Genomic DNA, 23,764 nt, shown 5'->3' on the forward strand with positions numbered 1-23,764 from the left:
AGTCAAGAATTTTAAGCCACAGAGGGGAACAAGGTGCCCGCTGTCACCGTTATTGTTTACACTGGCAATAGAGCTGTTGCTGATTGCGCTCCGGGCCTCGGAGGAGTGGCAGAGTATTGTGAGGGGGAGTAGGGAGCATAGGGTGTTGTTATATGCAGACAACTTGTTGCTATATGTGGTGGATCCGTTAGCTAGCATGGGAAGAATTATGGCATTGCTGGAAAAATTTGGAGCCTTCGCCAGATCCAAATTTGATGTAGGAAAGAGTGAGGTCTTCCTGTGAATGAGTTAAGAAGGAGCCACAAACTTAAGGGCCCCGCTGTTTAAGATTTCAAAAGTTTGGTTTGTATGGCATTATTCTTTCCTTGGATCTCCCCCTGTGGAAGTAGTAAAAGAAAATGGGAGAGTCAACTGGGTTCTATGCTTACTGATGAGGCTTAAAGGGAAGCACTCTATAGGGTGAATTCCACTTCATCTTGCGCCAGACTGAGTTTGATTCAGTTTAAAGTATTGCATTGGACTCAGGTGAGGATGAGTGGGTTCTTTCAAGATGTGGGGAACAAGTGTGTGGTTAGCTGCTCGTTTACACCAGCTAACCATACTTTCTAGCTACTGGGTTTTCTTTTAATAATAATATTTTTTGGTGTGATATCTAAGATTCTACAGGTGACCCTGGAACATTGCCCACTAATGGCAATATTTGGGGTCTTTGTCTCACCGGCATTCCACTTGGGGATGGGGGCAGGCTTTCTTTCCATTGCCTCTTTGGTGGCCAGGAGGCGAATATTGCTCAGTTGGAGGTCTCCCACACCGCCTAAAGCATCCGCCTGGTTGGGTGATATGTGTGTCATTCCTACACTTGGAGAAAATTAAATATGCCATAGGGGGATCGGTGGGGAACTTCTACCTGAGGTGGCAACCATTTATCTCACTTCTTTAAGGAACTGCATACGGTTGACTGTTAAGGGGGTTAGTTTATAGTGGGGTTGTTTTTTTTTACAGTTATAAAGATGCATGTATATATAACTTTTTGCCTATATATTTTGTCCATTTCTCTGTTGATAATGTGGTTAATGGTGGTTTATGAAATTCAATAAATATATTTACAAAAAAACTGTTTTTCTTCACAGATGCTGCTAAAACTGCTAAGTTTGTCCAGCATTTTCTCTTTTTACCTCCTCTCTCACCTCGGCCAGGGTGGCACCTTTTCCCATTGTGAACGGAGGCAGAAAACTCATTCAATACCTCTGCTATTTCTCCATATGTAAGTCCTAATCGACCCCACTCTTTGTTTTACCACTCTTATTATTTATAAGCTTTAAGAAGATCCTTTTGTTAGCTGCCAGTCTCTTTTCATGCTCTATTTGCTTACAGGATCCCTACAGTGCGGAAGGAGGCCATTCAGCCCGTCGCATCCGCACCGACCTTCTGAAAGAGACACCAATTTATGCCCTGCCCTATTCCTGTAACCCCATTTAACCTACACATCTTTGGATACTAAGGGGCAATTGATCATGGCCAATCCACTTAACCTGCACATCTTTGGACTGTGGGAGAAAATCAGAGCACCCGGAGGAAACCCATGCAGACACGGGGAGAACGTGTAGACTCCACACACCAAGGCAGGTCACTGGTGCTGTGAGGCACCCTTATTTTCATTTATTGCTATTTTCGTTTCCGAAGTCCACTTTGTTATTGTTGTGTTATGCGTCTTCATGTAGCATAAGCTGCTTCCTTGATGTCTGCTCTGACAAAGGAAGGTTCAGACTTGGAGATAGGTTTAACACATTTATTGAACAGTTAACAATTCTCTTACTTGAGTTTGACTCTCCTGCTAATCTTGCTATATTAACTCAATCTAACTAACCAGTCTGCTCTAATCCATGCGGTGAGTGTGATGCTTCCTGATCTGCCCCTGTCTCTCTGAGTGTCACCTCTGGAAAGAGAAAGAACATTTGTGCCCTGTCCTTTTATATGGGTAGCCCCCTTGTGGTAGTGTCACCTCTGGGTGTCTTGACTGCCCATTGGTCGTGTCCTATCTTACTGACCTATTGGTTGAGTGTCTGTGTGTCATGATGTCTCTGATGCTCCCTCTAGTGTTTATTTAGTCTCAGTGTATTTGTATTAACCCCTTGTGTATTTACAGTGATGCATATCACCACAGGTATGACTACACTCCCACCTCAATAATAGCTTCACCACTCGCACAGGGGTGGCAAGTTACGGACAGCGGGTTGCAATTTAAACGGAACAGCAGTTTATTGATAAGTCCGTACAAGATGGCACCGGAGTATGCCAACTCTCTGCGTGCTCTCGCTAACAGATCCACTTTTTACTTAACTTACAATCGTTCTAATCTTTTAAAATTTAATTCTAAGACTAACATTATTACTCCCTATTATGTATTTTTTTTTTCCTTTTCTTTTCACGTACTTAATGATCTGTTGAGCTGCTCGCACAAAAATACTTTTCACTGTACCTTCGCATACCTAACAATAAACAAATCCAATCCAATCCAAAATACATTCATCTGCCAGACTTGGATAAACCCAGCCTCGGCCAAAGGGTGGGAGAGGGAGCCACATGGCTCAGGGGCGGGGCTTCCTGTACGTGATGACGTTTTGGGACCCCGCCCCCGGACCCCGCCAGGCCCCGCCCCCGGGCCAGCAGAGTGTGGGAATTTGCACTGACATCGGGCTGCCTTGTTGTGAGGACTCCATTAGCTGTGGCCGAAGCGACAACAACAAAACCACAAGGGAGCAGGCAGCGGGGAAGGAAACAAACAGACAGACGGAGTGAAGAGGAGCAGGGAGAGGGAAGGCCGGATCCGACGCACTCTGTGAGGGAGGAGACACTAACCTGAGGGGACTCGGAGCTCCGGCCGCCACAGGGACACCGCGGTTCGGGTTCGCCAGCACCGAGAGGCGCAGCCGCGGTCACCGCCAGCGGCGCGAGGCGGGCCACAGGGAGCAGCCTGGGAAACCCCGCGGCCCGGAGACCGTTAGGAACCGCTCGCGCCCCAAGCCAGCCCAACCGTCAACCCCCTCCCCCAACCGTCAACCCCCCTCCCCCAACCCGACCCCCAACCGTCAACCCCCCTCCCCCAACCCGACCCCCCTCCCCCAACCCGACCCCCAACCGTCAACCCCCCTCCCCCAACCCGACCCCCTCCCCCAACCGTCAACCCCCCTCCCCCAACCCGACCCCCAACCGTCAACCCCCCTCCCCCAACCGTCAACCCCCCTCCCCAACCCGACCCCCAACCGTCAACCCCCCCTCCCCCAACCCGACCGTCAACCCCCTTCCCCCAACCCGACCCCAAACCGTCAACCCCCCTCCGTCAACCCCCCTCCGTCAACCCCCCTCCGTCAACCCCCAACCGTCAACCCCCCTCCCCCAACCCCCCAACCCGACCCCCAACTGTCAACCCCCCTCCCCCAACCCGACCCCCAACCGTCAACCCCCCTCCCCCAACCGTCAACCCCCTCCCCCAACCCGACCCCCAACCGTCAACACCCAACCGTCAACCCCCCTCCCCCAACCCGACCCCCAACCGTCAACCCCCCTCCCCCAACCCGACCCCCAACCGTCAACCCCCTCCCCCAACCCGACCCCCAACCGTCAACACCCAACCGTCAACCCCCCTCCCCCAACCGTCAACCCCCTCCCCCAACCCGACCCCCAACCGTCAACACCCAACCGTCAACCCCCCTCCCCCAACCCGACCCCCAACCGTCAACCCCCCTCCCCCAACCCGACCCCCAACCGTCAACCCCCTCCCCCAACCCGACCCCCAACCGTCAACACCCAACCGTCAACCCCCAACCCGACCCCCTCCCCCAACCGTCAACCCCCCAACCCGACCGTCAACCCCCTTCCCCCAACCTGACCCCCAACCCGACCCCCTCCCACAACCGTCAACCCCCTTCCCCCAACTGTCAGCCCCCTTCCCCCAACCGTCAACCCCCTTCCCCCCCAACCGTCAACCCCCTCCCCCCAACCCGACCCCCTCCACCAACCGTCAACCCGCTTCCCCCCAACCGTCAACCCCCCAACCCGACCACCAACCGTCAACCCCCCAACCCGACCCCCTCCACCAACCGTCAACCCCCAACCCGACCCTCTTCCCCCAACCCGACCCCCTCCGTCAACCCCCAACCCGACCCCCTTCCCCAACCCGACCCTCTCCCCGAACCCGACCCCCTCCCTCAACCGTCAACCCCCAACCCGATCCTCTTCCCCCAACCCGATCCTCTCCCCCAACCCTCCCCTCCCCCCAACCGTCAATCCCCTTCCCCCAAACCGACCCCCAATCTTCAACCCCCTTCCCCCAACCCGACCGTCAACCCCCTTCCCCCAACCCAACCCTCTCCCCCAACCCGACCCCCTCCCCCAACCCGGCCCCTCCATCAACCCCCTCCCCCAACCCGACCCCCTTCGCCCAACCCGACCCTCTCCCTCAACCCCATTCCCCAACCCCCTCCCCCGAACCCGACCCCCTCCCTCAACCGTCAACACCCCTTCCTCAACCGTCAACCCCCTTCCCCCAACCCGACCCCCTCCATCAACCCCCTCCCCCAACCCGACCCCCTCCCCCAACTGTCAACCCCCCTTCCCCCAACCCGACCCTCTCCCTCAACCCCATTCCCCAACCCGACCCCCTCCCCCGAACCCGACCCCCTCCTTCAACCGTCAACCCCCTTCCCCCAACCCGATCCTCTTCCCCCAACCCGACCCCCTTCCCCCAACCCGACCCCCTCCCCAACCGTCAACCCCCAACCCTCCCCAACTGTCAACCCCCTCCCCCCAACTGTCAACCCCCTCCCCCCAACTGTCAACCCCCTCCCCCCAACTGTCAACCCCCTCCCCCCAACCGTCAATCCCCTTCCCCCAACCCGACCCCCTTCCCCCAACCCGACCCCCTCCCCAACCGTCAACCCCCAACCCTCCCCAACTGTCAACCCCCTCCCCCCAACTGTCAACCCCCTCCCCCCAACTGTCAACCCCCTCCCCCCAACTGTCAACCCCCCTCCCCCCAACCGTCAATCCCCTTCCCCCAAACCGACCCCCAACCTTCAACCCCCTTCCCCCAACCGTCAACCCCCTCTCCCCCAACCCGACCCTCTCCCCCAACCCGACCCCCTCCATCAACCCCCCCCAACCCGACCCTCACCCCCCCAACCCGACCCTCACCCCCCCAACCCGACCCTCACCCCCCCAACCCGACCCTCACCCCCCCCCAACCCGACCCTCACCCCCCCCCCAACCCGACCCTCACCCCCCCCAACCCGACCCTCACCCCCCCCAACCCGACCCTCACCCCCCCCAACCCGACCCTCACCCCCCCAACCCGACCCTCACCCCCCCAACCCGACCCTCACCCCCCCCAACCCGACCCTCACCCCCCCAACCCGACCCTCACCCCCCCAACCCTCCCCCCCCCCAACCCGCACTCTCACTCCCCCCCAACCCGACCCTCACCCCCCCAACCCGACCCTCACCCCCCCCAACCCGACCCTCACCCCCCCCAACCCGACCCTCTTTCCCCCCCCCAACCCGACCCTCACCCCCCCCCCAACCCGACCCTCACCCCCCCCCAACCCGACCCTCACCCCCCCCCAACCCGACCCTCACCCCCCCAACCCGACCCTCACCCCCCCCCAACCCGACCCTCACCCCCCCCCCAACCCGACCCTCACCCCCCCCCAACCCGACCCTCACCCCCCCCCCAACCCGACCCTCACCCCCCCCCCCAACCCGACCCTCACCCCCCCCCCCAACCCGACCCTCACCCCCCCCCCAACCCGACCCTCACCCCCCCCCCCAACCCGACCCTCACCCCCCCCCCAACCCGACCCTCACCCCCCCCCCCCCAACCCGACCCTCACCCCCCCCAACCCGACCCTCACCCCCCCCAACCCGACCCTCACCCCCCCCAACCCGACCCTCACCCCCCCCCCCAACCCGACCCTCACCCCCCCCCCCCAACCCGACCCTCACCCCCCCCCCCCCCAACCCGACCCTCACCCCCCCCCCCCCCAACCCGACCCTCACCCCCCCCCCCCCCAACCCGACCCTCACCCCCCCCCCCCAACCCGACCCTCACCCCCCCCCCCCCAACCCGACCCTCACCCCCCCCCCCCCAACCCGACCCTCACCCCCCCCCCCCAACCCGACCCTCACACCCCCCCCCCCCCCCCCGTCTCTTTCCCCGGCCGGAGGGCAGCTCCGGGATCCTTGGCCCAGTGCGGGGCTGGGCAGCGGGCCGGCAGCGAGGCCCCCACCACGGCGGCAGCTGCGGCCGAGGACACGCCGTTCACTCTGGCCTCCTCTTCGTCCTCCGACTCGGAGAGCGGCGGAGTGTCTCCGCCACCGCGGAAGAAGCAGCGAGCGGCGGAGGGCGAGGCTGAGCCCGGGGCGGCGGCGCTGGGGCCCCAGCACCAACCTCCCCCCAGCTCACTTCAGCGGCCTCCTGCTCCTGGGCGGCTCGGGGCGCCAGGCTCCCAGAGTCATGCAGGCCAACGGGAACCAGGGTGGCGGCGGCGAGGCTGCCTCTGCCGCGGGGGGCCAGAACGGGGACTCCAGCCAAACCGAGCCCGGGGACGAGCCCACCTCCAACAGCAGCTCGGCCTTCTCCCAGAGCCACTCCAACGGGCTGCCCTCCTCCTCCCTGCCCCCCGGGCCTGGGGCCCTCAATCCCGAGCAAACCTCCCTCAAAAAGAAGAAGCGCCTGTCCCAGAGCGACGAGGATGTCATCCGCCTGATCGGACAACACCTGCACGGCCTGGGCCTGAAGTGAGTTAAACCCGGGGCTGCAGCTGGGCCTACAAAATGCACCCAGGCCATGCGAACTGTGCTGGTGTGGTTTACTGAGGGGCCTGTCTACCCAGGTTGAGAGACTAAGGAAAACAGCTGCCCAAGCTAAATCCATCTGAGTGAAAGCAGAGAGAGTGGGCACCATGAATAAAACTTGGACAATGAGTACAGTAACTCATTTACAATAGAAGAGAAATGGGGCAAACACTCAGCTTTGTGGGACCGAGCGCCACGCAAAGTGACCAAGAGGAAATGTTTTTTTTAAAACTTTCAAAGATACCATGGGTAAACCAAGGAGTGGCAATTGATACTGGCCAAAATGGTCAAATGTGTCCCTTGACTTGAAGTAAAAGCAGGTAACAGTGCACTGAAGAGGGGGAAAAATCAGGGTAGATCAGTATGAAACCTGCTTATTTAATTGAATTCAGGAAGCCCTTTCACCGTGACCCCAAATTCTGCCGATTTTCTGACCGTGTCCCCTCAAGTTTGCAAGTACTTAATGATGAGGGTAGCTAAGGGAATAATTGCAGTATTGTGCTATTTGTAATTTTAAATTGCTTTTAGGCGTAATTCATGAATTTTTGTCACTGATATTTACCCCATTATTTTGATTGACCTCACTCAAAACCTGTACTGGCCGTTGGCGAAGGGGGCTGCGGAGGTGAGAGCATGGATAGTTACACAAAATAATGGTTTGAATGAGTTTTGTGCTTATCTCTTATTTCTGAATAATGTCACCTATCCTAGTCAATCCCACATTGCTTATATCTGGGAATATATCTGGCAAAAATTCTATCCAGATATGCAGAGTATGTGTTGTCAGTCTGTTTTCTGTAGCTGCTTGTGAACATTGAACTGCTCTTCATGGGATGATATATTTTCAGAATAGGAAATGTGGATATGTGATTGATATCCTAGAACTTCTGTATAGTTTTCTTTAGGGATTGGAGAAATAGAATTTTCCTTTCCTTAATATTATTGCGTGTGGTTTTTCACTTTTGAGGTTGAGCATGTATTTAAGTCCAAACCATAAATGGTACATTGGAAGAAGTAAATGCCATGGGATGACCAGTTTTGTACTTCTGAACACCAGTGATGGTATCTTAGCTGTGATTTAATGGCATGGAACTAACTATACACTGATGTAACAGAACCATTTCTAATTCTGTGGCTCATTAATTCCAAAATTAATTATTTTAGCTATTTTTTAGATCCTGCAGTGAAATAGAGAAGGAAATTACCAAGTAATCAACCTTAAAGATTCAAAATAGAAAACATATATTTGGTAGTTTTTCTCCCCTTGTACTGTAATATGAATTTAATGGGTATAGAACTTGGATTTGGGAAAATAAATAAAGCTGAAAATCAAGGTTACTTAGATCATCTGCCTAAGAAAACCTGGAATGCAATTCACTCCAAATGAAGGGGCCCTTGGGATGGGTGCTTTGTGAGTATGCTATTTGTGGAATTAACTGATGGACTTATTGACCGTCTATTTATAGAACATGAATATTAGATTTACCGCTATACATATCTACACATGCACATTAAGCAAAGGCTATAAGTTTGACTATGATATCCTGGCGCATCATTTACTTGAGGAATTTGTTTTAAAGTAATAGATTTAACTGTAATGATCTGGTCATTTTTAAATGCGGTGGAGTTTAGTGGTAAGTTGTCATCAGAACTGTTCCAGATTTCCTTTTTCAATGCTGTGGTTGGGCTTCAAGGTTTGAATTATTTCTCTTGCAGCCAAACGGTGGATCTTTTGATGCAGGAATCGGGCTGCCGTTTGGAACATCCTTCTGCAACTAAATTCCGCAATCACGTAATGGATGGAGAATGGGAAAAGGTAACCTGGTCTCAGCTCTCTATAATGATGTGCACAAATCCTTTGCATTGAATGCCTTGCACTAAACTAATTATTATTGTTTTTGTCAATAGGCTGAAAATGATCTTAATGAATTGAAGTCTTTGGTGCATTCACCTCATGTGATTGTGGTAAGCAATGATCAAAGTTGCAGAGTGGATTTTTTTGTTCTTCCCATTTAAAAACAAATTTGTATCCATATAAAAGATTCTGGAAATACCAGGGTCGGCCAGCAGTTGACTAAATGTTCAGCAGAAGAAAGTGTGATTTGTTTTTGGGTGGGGGTTGTGGGGTAGAGATGGAAAAGGCCAGTGATTGTGCTGGATTAGTAGTGAGGATAAACAAAGATGATCAGCTGCTTGACTGTTCCAGCTGATTCATTTGTTTTGTAGAGGGTTTGGAGAGCTTTCTGTCCAGGACTGGGAAGGGGGATGGAACAGGAACTGACGTTTAAAGTCCATAATTACATCTCTGTACACTTAACCCTTTTGGGGACTTTTGTAGAAAGGATTAGAACTTGATTGTTTATTTTCTTGCACATTCTGTGAATTTGGAATTGTCTTCCCTACGTATTTAGCATCAGAAATATAAACAGCAGTTGGATTTAATAAAGCGTAATTGTACAAGTATCACATTTTCTTGAATATTAGTTATAAAGTTGCTATTGGTGGTGATCAGCAATTTGAGACGTATCATGAATTTCAGGTGAGAAGTGCAGTTTTACCTTGGGTGTGATTTACTAGAGCATGTTAATGTTATTACACTCAGTAAATGGCAAATGCACCTTGGGTAGGGTGTGAAACCATTGGAGAGAGTACTGAAGAGGTTTTACATGAATGGTTCCAGGGATGAGAAACTTCAGTTATGAGGACAGATTAGAGAGGTTGGGACTGATCTCCTTGGAAAGGAGAAGGCTAAGAGGACATTTATAGAGGCTTTAAAAATTATTAGGGTGCTGGGCAGAGTTGGAGGGGAGAAACTGTTCCCACACGTATAAGGATCAAGAACAAGAGGCCACAGATTAAAGTGATTTGCAGAAAAAAGCAAATGTAATGTGAGAAAAAAACTTTTTCACACAGCGACTGGTTGGGGTCTGCAGTGCAATGCCTGGAAATGCGGAGGTTCAATCAATGCATTCAAGAGGGCATTAGATGATGAATAGAAACAATGTGCAAGGCTATGGCGAAAACGCAAAGCAATGGCACTAAGTCTAAATGCTCGTTTAGACACAGGCCTAATGGCCACCTCTTGTGCCATAACAATTCCCTGAAAATGAAACAATGTACTGAAGGAAAAGTGACCAGCTTAAAATGACAATGTACATTTTGAAAGCACTTGGAAAACCTAATAGTACATTCTGCGCTGTAAGCAAACTATATTGGTCCTCTTGAGATGCCATTCAAAGACCTGTTCTCTGCATTAATTTAGTGGAGCTGATGATTTTCAACAGTGATATGAGTTCTGAGAGGAAGAGATGGTATTTGACTTGTGCTCCTTTTGGAGGAATGCCTCCTAAGCATGAGAGAGAGCTACTTGGGTAAAGCAGTAGAGAAAAAATAAAAACTAGTGCTGTTATACTCTATTCAGGTGGCACAGTAACACAGTGGTTGGCACTGTTGTTTCACAGCGCCAGGGTCCCAGATTTGATTCCTGGCTTGGGTCACTCTCTCTGTGGCGTCTGCACGTTCTCCCCGTGTCTGCGTGGGTTTCCTCCGGGTGCTCCGGTTTCCTCCCACAAGTCCCGAAAGACGGGCTGTTAGATAATTTGGACATTCTGAATTCTCCCTCTTGTGTACCCGAACAGTCGCCAGAATGTGGCGACGAGGGGATTTTCACAATAACTTCATTGCAGTATTATTGTAAACCGACTTGTGACAATAAAGATTATTATTATTCTGTCCTCAGTGGTCTTTTTCCACCATTTTACCCCAATCATGATGCAGTTTCTTGGAGCCTTAACTGCTGACCTGCCATGCATTTGTGTTAACTTATGTTTTTTAAAAAATTGTCCTGAATCCAGTGGTAGAATCAAATTGAGAACTAGGATTTTTTTCCCCCAACCCACACATTCATCTCTCTTCCCCTCCAAAATACTCTACGGTTCGGCTGTGATTCATTGCAAGCATGCACTCCTCTGAGTTAAGTGGTTGTGGTTTCAAATCCTATTCCAGAGTGTGCCAGCTTTTTTTAATGAAACATTAAACTGATGTCCTATCTGCGCAATGGGTGGATGTAAAAATTCCTTGGTGTTATTTAAAGAGCAGTGTCTGGGCAATATTTAGCCTGAATCCAATGTTGCTTGGAGATTATGTGGTAATTTCTCATTGCTGCATATGGGACCTTGCTGCAAATTGTATTCTATACAAGAACTGTAATTATAACCAGTAATATGTTTCATTGGTTGTGAACCATTCTCTGGAACCTCTAGGTTGTGATGGATGATATACAAGTACACAGTGAAAGCTTTGCTTTGGCTTTGAAGTAACTGTGCTCACCACTCTAGCTGTGATTGGCTTGATCGGCACAGGCTGAAGATCAAACATTATGCTGGCTGTGGCTAATTACCATTCTGCGGTTAAGAAAACTAATGGGATGAGGGCGGCATGTGGCGCAGTTAGCACTGGGACTGCGGCGCTGAGGACGCGGGTTTGAATCCCGGCCCTGCGTCACTGTCCGTGTGGAGTTTGCACATTCTCCCCATGTCTGCATGGGTTTCACCCCCACAACCCAAAGATGTGCAGGTTAGGTGGATTGGCCCCGCTAAATTGCCCCTAAAATTGGAAAAAGAATAATTGAGTACTCTAAATTTATATGGAAAAAAAAGAAAACTGAAGGGACTAGATTCCCTTGACCTGTGTTTTAGGATTTTAGAAGTGCTGCAGAAAGTGCATTGGTTGTAACCGTCCAAAATTCTTAGATTCTGTAACGGTTCTAGCGGATTGAAAATCTGCAGATGTAACACCACTATTCAAGAGAGAAAGGAAATTGAAAGCACGAAATTATAAGCCAGTAGTCTAACATCTTCCTTGGGGAAGATGTTCAAATCCATTGTTTTTTATTTAAAATACTTTTATTCAAGTATTTTGGTTCAAGCCTGCACGTTCTCCCTGTGCCTGCGTGGGTTTCCCACCAACAGTTGACAGTAACCAGCTCCTTATGCTGTTATCCTGAGTAAAACCCATCCACCAACCCTCATGGCAAATTTCAGGTGCAGAAATTCCACCAGGTCCACTAAACAAGCTGAAGCCTCAGGTGGCGCCGGAGACCCCCACCCAAGCAAGACTCGCCTCCGGTCTATTAGAGAGGCGAAGGCCAAGACATAGGAATTAGGAGCAGAAGAAGTAGGCAATTCAGCCTGTTCTGCCTTTTATATCAGAAACCTATCCATCGCCTTCTTGAAACCATTTAATGACTGAGTCCACCGCACTATGGGGCAGGGAGTTCCACAAATTCACCACCCTCTGTGAGAAGTAGCTTCTCCTCATCGTGGTTCTAAATCTACCGCCTCTCAAACCTATATCCGTGACACCTCATTCTAGATTGCCACACAAGTGGGAACATTTGGTCTACGTTTACTTTTATCAATCCCTTTTCTATACCTCGATCAGATCCCTCCGTGTCCTTCTAAATTCCAGCAAGAGTAAGCCCAAACTGTTTAATCTCTCCTCATACATCATCCCCGGAATCAATCTGGTGAACCTCCTCTGAACTGCCTCCAATCCCACCACATCCTTCCTTAAATAAGGAGACCAAACTGGACACAGTACTCCAGATGTGGTCTCACCAACACCCTATACAATTGCAACAACACTTTCATAGTCCAATCCTTTTGCAATAAACGCTAACATTTCATTTGACTTTTTAATTACACGCTGTACCTGCATACCGACTTTCTGCGATGAACAAAGACACACAGATTCCTCTGCCCAGGCACAATTGAATCTGCTTTCCATTTAGATAACTTGATTTTAAATTTTTTCGACCAAAATGGATAACCACACTTATCCACATTAAACTCCATCTGCCAAATTTTGGCCCAATCTCTATCCATATGTAAAATCTTCCATCTCCTTTTCACTGCCTGCTTTTCCACCTATTTTAATATCATCTGTTTGCATATCATTTATGTAGATTGTGAACAGTTGAGGTCCCCACTAGTTACAGTTCGCCAGCCAGAGGAGGACCTGCTTATCCCTTCCTTCTGTCAGTCAGCCAATCCTCAATCTCATCTAGTACTCTACCCCCAATCCCCTGCGATCTCACCTTCTGGATCAATCTTTTATGCGGCACCTTGTCAAATGTCTTCTGGAAATCTAGATGTACCACATCCACAGGTTCCCCGTTATCCACCTTGCAGGTATAAAAAAAATTCTTCATGGGACCTGGGAGTTGCAGGTTATGTCAGTATTTATTGCCCGAACCTAAATGTCCTTGAGAGGACAGTTAAGAGTCAGCAACATTGCTGTGGGTCTTGAGACACATGCAGGTCAGACCAGGTAAGGATGACAGATTTCCTTCCTTAAAGGACATTAGTGAACAGATGGGTTTTTACAACACACGACAATGGTTTCATGGTCATTCTAGATTTTTATTGAGTTCAAATTTCACCATCTGCAGTGGCGGGATTTGAACCTGGGTGCCTGGAGACTCTGGGTCTCTGTTTGCTAGTCCAGTGACAATACCATCACGCCACCACCTCCCCTTTTAGGTCCTCCAAGAACTCGAGCAAGTTTGTCAAGCTCCCATCCCTGCTGGCAAAACACACACCAGCCCAGTGGTAGTAGCAACACTAAGAACCTGGAACCAGATGAGACAATACTTGAGGTGTCCACCATGGCCCCCATCTGCAGCAACCACAGGTTTCCACCAGCCATCCTAGACGCCACCTTTCTGAGGTGGAGACAGGACGGAGGAATGCGAGCGATTTGGGACTTTTACACCTGCGACCTTAAGAGCTGACAGAGAGACTGGAACTACTGAACGACAGGAGCTCTGACATTTGGAAGTCAAAAACTTTCTCCACAAGGAGACGACTAGGTACCCTAGGGTCCAAGAGAGACGTTGGAGGAGCTACTGAACGGGGACAGTGTGGAAAAAGGGATGAGAGGACAGATAAGGACGGCTATTAGAAAGGACATGCTCCCCACTGGACAGAAGGTGGGAGAAGAATTAGGGACGGACGTAGGGTGCGGAATCTGGCGCGCAGCACTGAACCGGGCCAACTTCACCTGCGCAAGGCTAAGCCTCATGCAGCTTAAAGTGGTGCACACCTGACAGGAACCTGTATGAGGTGGAGGACAAATGTGAACGGTGCCATGGAGGCTCGGCCAACCCACATGTTTTGGGCCTGCCCCACGCTCGTCGGATTTTGGACGGCCTTCTTCGAGGTGATGTCCAAGGTTTTGGGGGTAAGGATGGAGTCGTGCCCAAGATTGACAGTCTTCGGGGTATCGAACCAGCCAAAACTTCATAGGGGGAAGAGGGGCAACGCACTTGCATTTGCTTCCCTCGTCACCCGTTGGAGAATTCTGCTCGGCTGGAGATCAGCACCACCCAAAGCTGCAGACTGGCTGGCAGACCTCGCGGAATTTCTCCATCTGGAGAAGATCAAGCACACCAGGGTCAGACGGTGGCATCCATAAAGCGTGGGGGCCATTCATTGGCCTGTTCCAAGACCTGATCAAAGCCAACCAGGATAGAAAGATGGGATGGGGGGTGGACTGACACATGGGGGCCACAGAAAGCAGGCAGGAACGAGGAGGGGTGCAAGCGGTGGGAGGGACACGGACGCAGGGAGAGACCGGGACCGGAGGGCTCTTCACAAAGCTATAAGGGTAAAACAAACCATCTCCGTTGAAGGGAAGGACCTAGGATAGGACCCGGAGACAGTGGAAGAGGGGGGGGTGTCGAAAACAAACCATGTGTAGATTATAACCGTTTCATCCATTTCGTGTACAGTGTAAAAATGCAACCTTCAATAAAAATATTTATTTAAAAAAAGTTTTAAAAAAGTTTTGTCAAGCATGCTGAGAGTGGTGGATTGAGCTTTGTCTTTCCAAATGTTCAGCCATCGATCCTTAATGATTGATTCCAGCAACATCCCCACCACCGAGGACAAGCTAACCGTTTTATAGTTTCCTACATTTTGCCCCTCCTTTTTTGAATAGGGGCATCATATTAGCGTGTTCCAATCCGCTGGACCAAGCTAACCGTTTTATAGTTTCCTACATTTTGCCTGCCTCCTTTTTTGAATAGGGGCATCATATTAGCGTGTTCCAATCCGCCGGACCGTTCCAGAATCCACGGAGTTGTGAAATATTACAAATGCATTCACTATCTCTGCTGCCACCGCCCTCAATAACCATCTGCCTTTGTCCCCTCCTGCAGCACCAGCAATTCCGACACTCCAACAAATGGCCACCATCGTGCTCGGCTCCACCTTTTAAAAATAAATTTAGAGTACCCAATTAATATTTTCCGATAAGGGGCAATTTATCGTGGCCAATCCACCTAGCCTGCACATCTTTGGGTTGTGGGGTGAAACCCACACAAACACTGGGAGAATGTGCAAACTCCACGCGGACAGTGACCCAGAGCCGGGATCGAATCTGGGACCTCGGCGCCATGAGGCAGCAATGCTAGCCACCGTGCCACCATGCTGCCCCGGGCTCGGCTCCACCTTAACACCAGAATCCCTGACATCTTTTCAAAAAAGGAAACCCAAAAATGTTCGGCATGACCTCCCCTTGACGAAGTTGTGCTGACTCACTCCAGTTTTACCATGCACTTCCAAGTACTCCGCAATCTTCTCTTTAAGAATGGACTCTAAAATCTACCAACAATGGAAGTCAGGCTAACGCCTATAATTTCCAGTTTTCTGCCTCCCCCTCTTTTTAAACAAGGGTGTTTTTTAAACAAGGCCATTTCCAGTGATTCCTGAAAGATCACCATCGATACGTCCACAATCCCCTTCAGAACCTCGTCCATCTGGTCCAGGTGGTGTATACATCTTCAGACCTTTCAGCTTCCCCAGCACCTTCTCCTTCGTGATGGCCACCACCCTCCCCTCTGCCCCTTGACTCTCTTTAGGTTCTGGTATACCACTGGTGACTTACACTATGAAGACTGATGCAAAGTACCTATTCAGTTTCTCTTGCCATTTCCTTGTTCCCCATTACTACTTCTCCAACCTAATTTTCCATTAGTCGAATGTCCATTCTTGACTCTTATCTTTTATATATCGGGGGGAAAAATCTCTTGCAATCTTATTATATTACTAGCTAGCTTACACTCCTATTTCATCTTCTCCCCCTTATTGCTTTTTTAGTTGTCCGCTGCTTGTTTTGAAAGTCTTCCCAATCCTCTGGCTTCCCACTAAACCTCGCCACATTCTTTACTTTTTCTTTTGTTTTTATGCTGTCGCTGATTTCACTTGGTTGCCTCGTCCTCCCCTTAGCATGTTTCCTCCTTGGGATGAATTCCTGCTGAGCCTCCTGAAATAACCTTCAAGAACTCTTGCCATTGCTGTTCATTTCATTTTCCACTGTCTTCCCTGCTAGGCTCCTTTTCCAATCAACTCTGATCAACTCCTCCCTCGTGTAGTCTTTGTAGTTACCGTTACTCAGTTATCATGCCATTACATCTGATTCCCCCTCCAACTACAGGGGGTGTATTATATCACTGCCCCTAAGGATTCCTTCACCTTAATTTCCCTAATCAAGTCTGCCTCGTTACACATCACAAAATCCAGAATGCATGTTCCATAGTGGACTCTACCACAAGCTAATTCAAAAAACCATCTCGTAGATATTCCACAAATTCCTTTTCTTGGGTTCCGGACCAACCTGATTTCCCCATTCCACTTGCATGTCATAGAATGATGCAGCATAGAAAAGGCCCTTCGGCCCATCGCTTCTGCACTGGTCAAAAACAACCACCTGACCATTCTAATCTCATTTTCCGGAACTTGGCCCATAGCCTTGTTTACCCTGGGATCGCAAGTGAACATCTAAATACTTACATGTTATGAGGATTTCTGCCTCCACCGCCCTTTCGGGCAGCGAATTCCAAACTCCCACCACCTTCTGGGTGAAATATATTTTCCCATCATCCCCTCTAAACCTCCTGCCCCTTACCTTAAATCTATGCCCCCTGTTCATTGACCCCTCCACCAAGGGGAAAAATTTGTTCCTGTCTATCTACTCTGTGCCATTCATAATTTTCTACATTTCAATCATGTACCCCCTCAGTCTCCTCTACTCCAAGGAAAACAATCTTCTGTGGTGTGCAAAATATTAGAAAGGATTCTGAGACAGGATTTATGATTATTTAGAAAAACATAGTTTGATTAAATAATATAATATCCTTTATTGTCACAAGTATGGAGTTACTGTGAAAAGCCCCTAGTCGCCACATTCCTGCGCCCGTTCAGGTAAGCTGACACGGGAATTGAACCCGCACTGCTGGCCTTGTTCTGCATCCCAACCAGCTGTTTAGCTCACTGAGCTAAAGCAGTCCCATAAAGATAGTCAGCATGGCTTTGAGGGCAGGTCATGCCTCACAAGTCTCATTGAATTCTTTGAGGATGTGACGAGACACATTGATGCAGGTCGGGCAGTGGATGTGGTTTGTATGGATTTCAGTAAGGCATTTGATAAGGTTCCCCATGGTAGACTCATTCAGAAAATTAGGGGGCATGGGGTACAGGGAAATTTGGCTGTCTGGATACAGAACTGGCTGGCTGAAAGAAGACCGTGAGTAGTAGTGGATGGAAAGTATTCCACCTGGAGGTCGGTGACCAGTGGTGTCCCGCAGGGATCTGTTCTTGGACCTCTGCTCTTTGTGGTTTTTATAAATGACTTGGAAGGGGAAGGGTGGGTTCGTAAGTTTGCAGATGACACAAAGCTTGGAGTTGTGGGCTGTTGCAGGTTACAACAGGACATTGACAGGATGCAGAGCTGGGCTGAGAAGTGGCAGATGGAGTTCAACCTTGATCAATGTGAAGTGATTCATTTTGGAAGGTCGAATTTGAATGCTGAATACAGGGTTAAAGGCAGGATTCTTGGAAGTGTGGAGAAACAGAGGGATCTTGGAGTCCACTTACATAGATTCCTCAAAGTTGCCACCCAGGTTAATGGGGTTGTTGAGAAGGCGGATGGTGTGTTGGCTTTCATTAACAGGGGGATTGAGTTTAAGAGCCGTGAGTTTTGCTGCAGCTTTATAAAACCCTGGTTAGACCATACTTGGAATATTGTGTCCGTTTCTGGTCGCTTCATTATAGGAAGGATGTAGATACTTTGTAGACGGTGCAGAGGAGATTTACCAGGATGCTGCCCGGACTGGAGGGCATGTCTTGTGAAGAAAGGTTGAGGGAGCTCGGGCTTTTCTCACTGGAGCGAAGAAGGCAGAGAGGTGACTTGATAGAGGTGTATAAGGTGATGAGAGGCATGGATAGAGTGGATAGCCAGAAACTTTTCCCCAGGGCAGAAATGGCTGTCACAAGGGGACATAATTTTAAGGTGATTGGAGGGTATATGGGAGATGTCAGAGGTTGGTTCTTTACACAGTGTGGTGGGCGCGTGGAATGCACTGCCAGCAGAAGTGGTAGAGTCAGTGTCATTAGGGACATTTAAGCGACTCTTGGATAGCCACATGGACAGCAGTAAATTGAAGGGGTGTAGGTTAGGTTGATCTTAGATTAGGATAAATGGTCGGCACAACGTCATGGGCCAAAGGGCCTGTACTGTTCTATGTACTAATCCAAGTCTATCCAATCTCTTCATAACTAGCACTGTCCAGGCAATACCCTGATAAATCTCCTCTGCACCCTTTCCAGTGTTATCACATCCCTCCTATAATGTGGAATCCAGAACTGCACACAATGCTCTAGCTGTGGCCTAACCAACATTTTATACAGTTCCAGCATGCCCTCTGTGCTCTTAAACTCTATGCCTCGGCTAATAAAAGCAAGTACACTATAAGCCTTCTTAACCACTGTATCCACCTGTTCTGCTACCTTAAGGGGTACATGCACACCAAGATCCCTCTGATTCTTGGTGCTTCTCAGGGTCCTGCCGTTTGTCATGAATGCCCTTGCCTTGTTTGTCCTACCGATTTGCATCATCTCACTTATCCAGAGTGAATTCCATTTGCCACTGATCAGCCCATCTATATCCTCCTGTAATCAAAGGCTCTCCTCACTATTTACCACCCCACCAATTTTCGTATAATCCGCAAACGTACTGATTTACTCTCCTACATTAATTTCTAAATTGTTTATATAAAGCATAAACCGCAAAGGCCCCTACTCTGATCCCTGCGGGACCCCACTGGACACAGGCCTCCAATTACCCTCTGCTTCCTACCACCTATTTCTTTGGATCACATAACTTGGCTATCAATCTCCCTTGTGGGACCTTATCCAAAGCCTTGCGGAAGTCGGAAGTAAACTACGTAATTTGCATTTCCCTCAGCTGCACCCCTGATCACCTCTTAAAAACTGAATCAAGTTCGTCAGACCTGACCTCCCCTTAACAAAACCACGCTGACTGTTCCTGATTAATCCCTTCCTCTCCAAATGCTGATTCATTCTGACTCTTGAGTTGCTTCTGGTAGTTTCCCCACCACTGAGGTGAGACTGACTGGCCTGTAGTTTCCTGGTTTATTCCTTCCTCCCTTCTTGAATAATGGTACTACATTGGCAGTCCTCCAGTCCTCCGGCACCTCTCCTGTGGCCAGAGAGGAATTGAAAATTATTGCCATGTCCTGATATTCCCTCCCTTGCCTCTCTGATGTTGAGACCTGTAGGTTTTCCGATGGAAAGACCAAACGTAGACTGGGTGATCATTTTGCTGAGCACCTTCGGTCTGTGTGCATTCGGGACCCTGACCTTCCAGTTGCTTGCCATTTTAACACCAGACCCTGCTCCCATGCCCACATGTTTGTCCTTTGCCTGCTACAATGTTCCAGTGAAGCTCAACGCAAACTGGAGGAACAACATCTCATCTTCCATTTAGGCACGCTACAGCCTTCCGCTCTCAACATCGATTTCAACAACTTCAGATGATTCGCTCTACCCCACCTCGACCCATTTGTTTTCATTCCATTTCATTTTAACTGTCTTTTACTGTTTCTTTCTTTCTTGTCTTTCTTTATATATTTCCACCCCTCTTTCCCCCTGTCTTATCCTCCCTTTCCATACCTTTTCTCCCCTTTGCTTCCCCCTCTTTCTCCCCCCCCCCCCCTTTCTCATTCACCTCCCCCCACATCTACATCTGTCACAGCTTACCCTCTGATTTTAGTTTCTCTGCTGTTTGGCACCTTTTATTCTCTCTGGGGACTGCCATTAGCACTCTTTTCCCTTTGTTTCTGTGGCTGTGACTCATCTTTCATTCCCTCACCCTACAGTAAAAATATCTCCCATTTTCTATGCCTTGGCTTTGACAAAGGGTCATCTGGACTCGAAACGTTAGCTCTTTTCTCTCCTTACAAATGCCAGACCTGCTCAGATTTTCAGCATTTTCTCTTTTGCTGTATATCCCTTGATATCCAGGGTTCACTGGATTTGTTGGTCCCACCCTTTTTCTTGATTGGAACATGTTGGCCCTGCACTCTCCCTGTTTCTCCCTTGAATACATCCCACTGTTCTGGCCAAATCATATCTGATATTATTAATATCAGCCGTCCCCCAATTTAAAACTTTGATCTCGGGCCCATCCTTGTCCTTTTCCAAAACAATCTTGAATCTAATGGAGTTTTTTAAAAGTTAGAACATAGTACAGAAGGAGGTCATTCGGCCCATCGAGTCTGCACCGATCCACTTAAGCCCTCACTTCCACCCTATCCCTGTAACCCAATAACCCCTCCTAACCTTTTTGGTCACTAAGGGCAATTTATCTTGGCCAATCCACCTAACCTGCACGTCTTTGGACTGTGGGAGGAAACCGGAGCACCCGAAGGAAACCACTCGGATACGGGGAGAACGTACAGACTCCTCACAGACAGTAACCCAGCGGGGAATCGAACCTGGGACCCTGGCGCTGTGAAGCCACAGTGCTATCCACTTGTGCTACCGTGCTGCCCTGATCATTGCCTATGATAATTGTCTGCAAAATGTTCCCTCACTGATACTTCACCACCTGCCTAGCTTTGTTACCGAAAATTAAGTCCAGGACTGCGCCCCCTCTTGTAGGTCCTTCTACGTACTGGCTTAATTAGTTCCTCTGGATGCATTTTAAGAATTACGCTCCCTCTAAACCTTTCACATTTTGGCTTCCCCAGTTAATATTGGGGAAGTGAAATCTCCCACTATCATAATTCTATTACTTTTACACTTCTCTGAAATTTGCCATACATATCTGTTCTTCTACTTCTCTCAGATTGTTTGGGGGCCGACCGAACACTCCCACCAATGTGTTTGCTCCGTTTTGGTTTATAAGTTCTACCCATATGGCCTCGGTTAAAGAGCCTTCTAAGATGTCATCCCTCCTTACTGCTGTGATTGATTCCCTGATCAAAACTCTTTTACCCCCTTCTGGAGCATTGAGCTGCCAATCCTGCCCCCCCCCCCCCCCCCCAAATGATGTCTCAGTGACAGCAACAACATCATATCCATGTTTTAATTTGTGCCTTAAATTCACCTGCCTTTTTCGGCAGACTCCTCGCATTAAAATAAATCTTGCCAAACTCCCAGGTGACTTCACTATATCTTCCTGACTCACTTGATGTCTCTAATTTTGGCTGTGCATCTATCCCAGCTGAACCTTCTCTCGGGATCCCTCTACCTACCTCACTCAGAATCACACCCTCCTGTCGCTGATCACTGGCCAAACTCAAGGTAGTTAATCTAAGGGGTGTGACTGCCTCCTGAAACACAGGGTCATGGTAACTCTTCCCTCTCCCTGATGTATAGCAGCGTCTGAAGCTCAGACTCCAGTTCATCAACTCTTGAGCCGAAGTTCCTCAAGCTACCAACACTTGCTGTGATATGTTCACTGGGAACCACAATGGGGTTCACCAGCTCCCACATCATCCTACAACTAACACAAAGCAAAGAGTGGGGATGAATGGGTGTTTTTCTGGTTGGCGATCAGTGGCTAGTGGTGTGCCTAGGATCTGTTTTGGGACTGCAATTGTTTGCAATTTACAGAGATGATTTGGAGTTGGGGACCAAGGATAATGTGTCAGTTTGTAGATGACACTAAGTTGATTGGGTTGGATTTGTTTATTGTCATGTGTACCGAGGTACAGTGAAAAGTATTGTTCTGCGTACAGCTCAGGCAGATCAGTCCATGCATGAAAAGAAAATACACAGGGCAAACATAAAATACACAATGTAAATACATAGACACAGGTATCAGGTGAACCATACAGAGTGTAGTACTACTCAGTAGAGAAGCTGTGTGAAGAGATCAGATCAGTCCATAAGAGGGTTGTTTAGGAGTCTGGTAACAGCGGGGAAGAATCTGTTAGTGCGTGTTCTCAGATTTTGTATCTCCCCTCCAATGGAAGAAGTTGCAAGAGTGAATAAGCCGTGTGGGGAGGGGTCTTTGATTACGCTGCCTGCTTTCACCAGGCAGCGGGAGGTGTAGACAGTCAATGGATGGGGGGCACGTTCGCGTGATTACCTGGGCTGTGTTCATGACTCTCTGTAGTTTCTTACAGTCAAGAGCAGTTGCCATACCAGGCTGTGATGCAGCCAGATAGGATGCTTTCTATGGTGCATCTGTAAAAGTTGGCAAGAATCAATGCGGACATGCTGAATTTCCTTAGTTTCCTGAGAAAGTAAAGGCGCTGTTGTGCTTTCTTGATCGTAGTCTTGAAGTGGATGGACCAGGACAGATTGTTGGTTATGTGCAGCCCTAGGATTTTGAAGCTGTCAACCATCTCCACCTCGCCCCCGTTGATGCTGACGGGTGTGTACGATAGTTCACTTCCTGAAGTCAATGACCAGCTCTTTAGTTTTGCTGACATTGAGGGAGCGATTGTTGTTGCACCACTCCACTAGGTTCTCTATCTCCTTCCTGTATTCTGATTCATCCTTGTTCGAAATCCGACCCACTGGAGCTGTGAAGCAATAGTACTAACCACTGTGCTACTGAGTTGAGGAGGAACTTCTTCACCCAAACGGTTGTAACTGTGGAATTCCCTTATGGATGAAGCAGTTCAGGCTACTTTGTTGAATGTTTTAAGGCAAAGGTAGTGAGATTATTGTACAGTAAAGGAATTGAGGGTTATGGTGAGCGGGCAAATAAGTGGAGCTGAGTCCACAAAAAGATCAACCATGATCTTATTGAATGGCGGAACAGGCACGAGGGGCCAGATGGCCTACTGCTGCTCCTAGTTATGTTCCTCCCCATACTGTTTATAATAATAATGTCACAAGTAGGCTTATATTAACAGTGAAGTTACTGTGAAAGTCCCCTAGTTGCCACTCCGGCGCCTGTTCAGGCACACCGAAGGAGAATTCAGAATGTCCAATCACCTAACAAGTACGTCTTTCAGGACTTGAAGGAAATTCCAGCACCTGAAGGAAGCCCTCGGAGACACGGAGAGAACGTGCAGACTCCACACACACTGACCCAGGCCTGGAATCTAACCCGGGCCCTTGGTGTTGTGAGGCAGCAGTGCTAAGCACTGCGCCACTGTACCCCCCTCTTCCCCCCCACTGTTTTTACTGGTGTTATGGTCGAGGCGTTTTCAGAACCCCAAAATGTCTCATGGAGTTCAACCAACCTCTCCCTTTAATGGATTTGTTGCTTTTCCTAGCACACGGCTTTTTCCCTAGGTGCGGGATTACAATTATGGACACGTGGGTTTTTGAACGCAACACAATGTTTATTCCATGAAATCAACTTTACCTCTTAAATAAAAATTGGACCTCTTAACACCCCTTACTTCAAAGATAACCCCGAAAACATGACAACACTAAATAATCCTTCAGGTATTCCTTTCAACATCCAAGAGAGACTTAACACCTTTAAACAGAAACACATCAGGTTAAAGGCTTTACTATTATGAGTTTAAATCACCGAAATGATCCAGAGATCACAGCAAACCCAGCTCACTGCAAACACAGAC

The 23,764-nt window shown here is 49.2% G+C and overlaps 1 protein-coding gene across 5 annotated transcripts in view; it reads left to right on the top strand.

Moving 5' to 3' along the window:
• The first annotated feature begins 6,371 nt into the window (after window positions 1-6,371).
• Window positions 6,372-23,764, top strand: part of LOC140411199 (WD repeat-containing protein 26) — a 365,602-nt gene continuing 348,209 nt past the window's right edge. For all 5 annotated transcript variants that reach the window (XM_072500288.1, XM_072500289.1, XM_072500290.1 and 2 more), the window contains exons 1-3: window positions 6,372-6,795; window positions 8,569-8,668; window positions 8,761-8,817. In XM_072500288.1, coding sequence (XP_072356389.1) covers window positions 6,512-6,795; window positions 8,569-8,668; window positions 8,761-8,817 — 441 coding nt within the window. In that variant the 5' untranslated portion in view covers window positions 6,372-6,511. The remainder of the gene's footprint in view (window positions 6,796-8,568; window positions 8,669-8,760; window positions 8,818-23,764) is intronic.

Source organism: Scyliorhinus torazame, chromosome 4 (assembly GCF_047496885.1).
Source record: "Scyliorhinus torazame isolate Kashiwa2021f chromosome 4, sScyTor2.1, whole genome shotgun sequence".
Taxonomy (NCBI): domain Eukaryota; kingdom Metazoa; phylum Chordata; class Chondrichthyes; order Carcharhiniformes; family Scyliorhinidae; genus Scyliorhinus; species Scyliorhinus torazame.